Genomic DNA, 6,888 nt, shown 5'->3' with positions numbered 1-6,888 from the left:
TATATTTATTTATTTATTTTTGAATGAAGCATTTTCAAATTATAATTTGGAAATATATACCATTTCATAAATGCTTTAAAAATGACAAAATAATGTCATGACTGTTATCGAAAGGGCTATTGTATATATGTTCATTGAATTGTTGTTTTTAAATTTTCATGGACGTTTATCAATGGTTATATATCTACTTGATTGGATATTGATTGGTGAGGGCTGGACTGACAGCTTTCATGTCTCAGATGTACTGACATAGTCGTCTTTGAGTCATTCAAAGTTAAAAATTATGGTGCACCACCATAGTGCATTTATTGATTATTAGGCAAAACAACACATGCACATGCAAGTTCAGTTTATTGAATCGATACATTAAATCCATGTGGTCTTTCATAAATCCCAAACTTGCAACATTTTCTGTTTCTTTTTACAAAGGGATTGTACTGAAGCATGCTTAGGGGTGGAGCCTGCATAAATTATTGGGTGGTTTGAGCATTACATCATTGTGACTCACAGGCTCCGCCCACTGTCCCCCACAAAGGCGGCGCTGAATGTTTAAACGGGGCGACCGAAGGCAGCTGCGCTCACATGAACACATGAATGGCTCTCATAGGGGCCCTGCATGGCTTTGTCCTCCTCGAGATACCATCTGTCTTATTAGAAACACTGGATCTCACCTTGTGCTGCTTCACCCCGTTCATGAGCGATAAGGCCACGCCACAACACCTTAGAACAAGAAATATATTATCTTCTGAGAGCATCTCTCTACAGTGGTAAAGCCATAACCTGGAGTGCTTCTCTGAGTGCTCGCTGCTGCTTAACCAGACGATTAGATTAAAGCTTCTCATGAGACTCACAGAAGATCACTTCAGGATCTATAACTCATGTTATTAATGGACTGAATTATAACACCGTCTTCATGCATGAACCTCAGCGCTCCGATTATGAACTGTTATTTAAATGCATTGTGTATTGTGCATTGTGTAATTGTATATTTTCACTCAGAAATGGCAAGTAAATTTCACAAATAATTACAAAGAAATGGAAAGTAACACATTAAATTTACTTTTACTTTACTTTTAGTCATTTAGCAGACGCTTTTATCCAAAGCGACTTACAAATAAGAAAAAGTAATTAAAACTAAAAGCTAAAACTCTATAAATACTATATATATACACACATTTAAGAAAATAAAATATATATATATATATATATATATATATATATATTTAATGTATGCATGCTTTTTTTATTCCAATTCTCAATAGTTATTTATCAAAAATTATGTAATAAAATATTTATTTGTAAAGATTTAAAGCTTAAAGAAGGCAGTATTATACAGTAAATAACTTCATAATGTATTAAAACATTGTTTACATTTATTTATTTATTTAAAAAAAATTCACATTACCATAATTAACAAAATTAGCTTAATTTGCATGACAATAATTTCACAATAGGTCTTAAAGGTCCTAAAAACATTGTAGATGGTTAAAAAAAACTCCTATGGCAGAATAGAACTGAACAGAATATATATTTATGCAGAATATATATTTTCACAGGAAAGAAAAATCACAAATAAGATTCTCTTTAATAACTCAGTTCTTCTAGACAGAAATGAGATTAAATGGAAAGCATTATTCTGCATTATTCTGACATCTCATCTAGAATTTCAGAAGAAATCTCAACAATGTCTGAAACTGTTCTCAGATCTGCAAATTCTGCAGCCAGACATCTCAATATGAACTGTATGACAATATGAATTTCTCAATGTCTTTTCAGAACAATAATCTAAGATGCTATCAACATAAAACAATCTCTATACTAACATTTATATCATTTGTGTATATTTTAATAAATAAAACACATCGGAAACCAGTGTTATTTCAGCATCATACTATTATGATTTTGTTCATATTTTGAATTAGAGTTGATTTTTATATTTTCTTCTTTCACTTTAATTTTAGCTAAAGTTTTAGTATTTTTGTGATTTTTTTAAAAATGTCTATAGTTTTTTAAAATTAATTTTCATTTCAGTTTTTGTTATTTTAGTACATCAAGTTAAACTAAACAAAAATGCTGAAACTAGCTAATATTTTATTTCAATTCATGTTTTTTTCCCTCAAGTAACAAACATGTTTTTACTGTTTTATTTTTAGTGAACTACAATAATCCTGGCTGAGATAAAAACCTCCTTTAGGATCTTTATAAGCAATAAAAGCTAAAAGGTCTATGCAATATGATGCTCATTTTGGTTGTAATAATCAGTGTTGGGGAAAGTTACTTTTAAAAGTAATGCATTACAATATTGTGTTACTCCATAAAAAGTAACTAATTATGTTACTTAGTTACTTTTAATGGAAAGTAATGTGTTACGTTACTTTTGAAATCTGGGAAGGGCTTGCTTGTTTGTTTTTTATATAAAAGTAAAAAGTAAATTCATGTCTGTACAGTAGAATACAGGAGAAGGAAGTTTAAAGGGGTCATATGATGCGATTTCAAGTTTTCCTTTCTCTTTGGAGTGTTACAAGCTGATTGTGCATAGATAAGATCCCTGAAGTTGCAAAGACTAAAGTCTCAAAACCAAAGAGATATTCTTTATCAAAGTTAAGACTCTGCCACGCCCCCCTAAAACGGCTCGTTCTAACACACCCCCACATATCTACCTCACTATGTGGAAATATTACCATAATGCCACCCAAATGTGCACGCAAAGAAAGAAGGCATGGTTTCAGTAACCGCAGTTAGTGTTGAAGCAGCATGTCAGGGAGACGCTGTGTGTTTCTAAACGAAAGCAAAAGCACTTTATTTGGCCTACCAGAAGTAGATGCATTTAGGAATCTTTAAGATAACTTACAACAGAACAGCAATGCATTTTATGGACGACCGTTTCGTGAACCTAGGAGAGGAGGTAATTCTGACTTTGCTATGACAATCTGGCACTTCTGAATCAGCTACTGTTTTGTTATTAATTTAAGTATTTGCTATTGACTGTTCAAATGCGGAGTTTTGCGCATAGTGTGTGTGTGTGTGTGTGCGCGCGCGCACGCGTGTGAGAGAGAGAGAGAGAGAGAGACTGGGTCACATCACAGTGGAGTCAGCTGTCTTAACCGTGGCTTGTGTACTGCAAACACATACCAGCTTCATCACTGTGTCTGTCACGCGACTCTGTTCCCCTTTCGGGCTCTGTCTTTACATTTATTTTGAAAGATGAAGCTCGCGATTATGGTAAGGGGCGTTACATTTCCGACGAGTGCTTGCGGTGTTCGGCCAATCACAATGCACTGGGTCAGCTGGCCAATCAGAGCAGACTGCGCTTGTCGGAAGGAGGGACTTTGTAGAAAACGAAGCGTTTGAGAGAGGCGGGGCATAGAGGACCTACAATAATGTACAGTATTTGAAAAATAATGTGTTTTTTGAACATTAAAGCATGTCAACATATTCTGTTACACCAAATACACAAAATAATGATCTTTAAAAAAGCATCATATGACCCCTTTAACACTCTTCAGGAATACAAAAATGAAGCACAAATGGTAGTTTATCTAAAGTAATTTTTGCTTATAAGCATGGTTGAATTGGATCATCAAAGGTCAGCAGCAAAGACATTGGTTAATAAAAAAAAGATTAAATACATAAAGGTTCACACACAGCGCACACAACGGCTCTGCACTTACTCCTGATTTCTCTCAACATGGCAACACAAGAGCTGTCAGTCAATACATGAGAAAACAAAGTAGCTGGTGTTACTTATTTGAAAAAGTAACTCAAATATTTTCGGTTAAATTAGAAACTAATGCATTACTAGTTACTTGGAAAAAAAGTAATCTGATTACGTAACTCGCGTTACTTGTAATGCGTTACCCCCAACACTGGTAATAATTCCAATTAATTTGTTTGTCTTTGTCTGTGTTTAGTGGCTGTTCAGACAAACATCGTCCCGCCGAAGAAGGTCCAGTCCGGTGCGGTCCAGTCCAGTCTGGTTCAGGCCAGCGTAGGGGCCATGCAGAACCCAATGGCCTGTGAGGTGAAAGTAAACGGTCACTGCGTTCTCCCGCGCCTCTCCATCTCGTCCCGCTCGGCCAGCGTGGTGACGGGGATGGACACGGGTGCAGACGGATCTGCTCCACACTCGGTCATGAAGTGGAAGACGGTGGTGACTGTGTTTGTGGTGGTGGTGATGTACCTGGTGTGCGGCGGTCTGGCCTTCCGCGCGCTGGAGCAACCCTTCGAGAGCAACCAGAAGGACAGCATCACGCAGGAGAAGGCCCTGTTCCTGCAGAGGAACCCCTGCATCTCTCCAGCCGAGCTCGAGGCCCTCATCAAGGTGAGATCAGACTCAGAGAGATATCAACTCATGAGAGACTAAAGTAATACATATCAAGTGTGACTCTAGATCTCCAGTCTTAGTAAGGTGAGACTGAAATGATCCAAACATATAATGCAATGCAATGCAATGCTGATTGAGAGCTGAAGAAATAAAGGCTCCTCAGAAGATGTGAGATGTTCTGGAGGCTTGTGAAGATCATTCCTCCGCTGAGGAACAGTGAAAGTAAAGCTTCTGGAAACAAACGCTCCTCAAAAGATCCTGAGGATCAGATTTGAGACGCACTGATTTTTCAACAAAAAAAAAGATTGATGGAGAATCAAGTAGAGAAGTGAAGAGATATTCAACTCATGAGAGACTAAAATAATCATATATATATATAAATAAATGAAGATCATAGGAAAATGCCTATGAAGAATCATATATTTAATTTTAAAAACCAAAATAAAAAATATTTTTATATTTTCTATTTTAGTTTGTGTCAGTAATTTCATTGTTTTTTATTGTTTTATTTTTATTCGTTTTTGTTTATTAGAAACACATCTGTGTGGTTTTATAAATGTTTATTTCAGCTTTAGTTGTAGTTACTTTAGTTTTCTTTTTTTTAATCAAATTAAACTAAATGAAAATTAAAAATGTTGCCTTGGAAACTAGCTGAAATAAAGGTAATAAGGTTTTTGCGCTTTATTTTGTTTTAGTTAACATTTATTTGATTTTTTTAGGAATTTTTTATGGTTTTGGTTTTAGTTTTAGTTAGCTAATAAAAATATAGTGTTTTTCTTTTTTGTAATTTATATATATGTATATGTATACATAAGTAAAACACTATATTTATTTTTTTATTTTGTATATATTCCTTTTATAATATATTTAATATATACATTAATTATTTTGTTATAATTCTCATTAATTTCAATGGTGTTTTAAAAAATATTGTACTACAATGGCCATTTTCAACATTTAAATCAGCCTAAATGAAAGAAGGCAGTATAATAGATAATACCATTATTTATTTAAAACATTTTACAATTTATAATTTCATTAATAGCTTTTTTTAGTTTCATTTTATTTCATTTATTTTACATTACTGCAATGGAATTTTTTTGGGAGAAATAAGATCAATTCTCATGAAATCAATTTCATAATATACAAAGTGTTAATGGCTAAAAACTTAAAATATAACAAAATATATAGTTTGTTTTTTCAATTAATTTTGGGGCAAAAAAAAAAAATATATATATATATTTGTTTTTCAATTTATCCTTAGTAATTTGGTTGTGAAAACTGAGGCTTTAAAATACTACTTTTACCTATAAAGAATGCATTCAATATCATAAAATGGATTGATATTTAAACCACCGTAAACCTTGTCTTGGGTGACACTCTCATCTTAGAATGTCTAAAGACCCAAATTAGCTTTTTCCAGCTATGGTGGGCGTCAGCAACAACCTTCATGTGCTCCTCAACCACACATCTCCTCTGCTGTTTCCTCCGGCTGACGCTGAGCTCTAATTGATCAGTAAATGTCATTCCAAGACACACATGAATCCCTCTGGCCATCATCAGGACTATCAGCTCTCACTTCTGCCAGCATACTCTCACTTCAGGCTGAATTTTGTGTAGCGTGACAAAACATCAGCTTTATTTGTTACATAACAGAGAGCACATATATCTCACATATATGGAAAGCAAATGTGCTGCCATCAATTAAAGCTTTGCATTGATTTCTTCTCACAGCAGCACCTCCTATTTAAACCACCGTAAACCTTGTCTTGGGTGACACTCTCATCTTAGAATGTCTAAAGACCCAAATTAGCTTTTTCCAGCTATGGTGGGCGTCAGCAACAACCTTCATGTGCTCCTCAACCACACATCTCCTCTGCTGTTTCCTCCGGCTGACGCTGAGCTCTAATTGATCAGTAAATGTCATTCCAAGACACACATGAATCCCTCTGGCCATCATCAGGACTATCAGCTCTCACTTCTGCCAGCATACTCTCACTTCAGGCTGAATTTTGTGTAGCGTGACTAAACACCACCTTTATTTGTTACATAACAGAGATCACATATATCTCACATATATGGAAAGCAAATGTGCTGCCATCAATTAAAGCTTTGCATTGATTTCTTCTCACAGCAGCACCTCCTACAGAGTCGGCCTGGGAATTACTGGAAGGGTGGATGAGACGGTTGCGAAACATTTCCATTATATAACAGGCTGAGAAAACTTTTTTTGTTGTACTAATTTCATGTTAAATAACAATAAAAGCTGTAAAGGTTATTGTTTATGGTTAGTTCTTTATAATCAAGAATTAAAACATCATCTCAAATAGGACTTTCTTCTCAAGGTTAACTGGGGCCCATTGATGCAAGCGTTTCCATGCAAATGAGTGTCCAGGGATCTATAATAACAAGGAAGCAGATGGTCACTAATAAACAGATCACAGTTCAGTGATGATGCTTGAGACAGAAAGCTAGCATACTGCATACTTAACTGCATACTGTTTACTAGTAGTGTTTGCCAAACAGGGTTATCATTTACTAAAAAAAAAAAAAAAATATATATA

The 6,888-nt window shown here is 34.8% G+C and overlaps 1 protein-coding gene across 1 annotated transcript in view; it reads left to right on the top strand.

Annotated features, from left to right (window-relative positions):
- LOC107722016 (potassium channel subfamily K member 10-like) overlaps positions 1 to 6,888 on the top strand; it is a 28,556-nt gene that overhangs the window by 4,746 nt on the left and 16,922 nt on the right. The window contains exon 2 of the mRNA XM_016530278.1: positions 3,912 to 4,321. Within this exon, the coding sequence (XP_016385764.1) occupies positions 3,912 to 4,321 (410 nt within the window). The remainder of the gene's footprint in view (positions 1 to 3,911; positions 4,322 to 6,888) is intronic.

The sequence above is a fragment of the Sinocyclocheilus rhinocerous genome, unplaced genomic scaffold (assembly GCF_001515625.1).
Source record: "Sinocyclocheilus rhinocerous isolate Xijiao unplaced genomic scaffold, SAMN03320098_v1.1 scaffold6424, whole genome shotgun sequence".
NCBI lineage: Eukaryota > Metazoa > Chordata > Actinopteri > Cypriniformes > Cyprinidae > Sinocyclocheilus > Sinocyclocheilus rhinocerous.
This window is presented reverse-complemented; position numbering and strand designations above follow the sequence as displayed.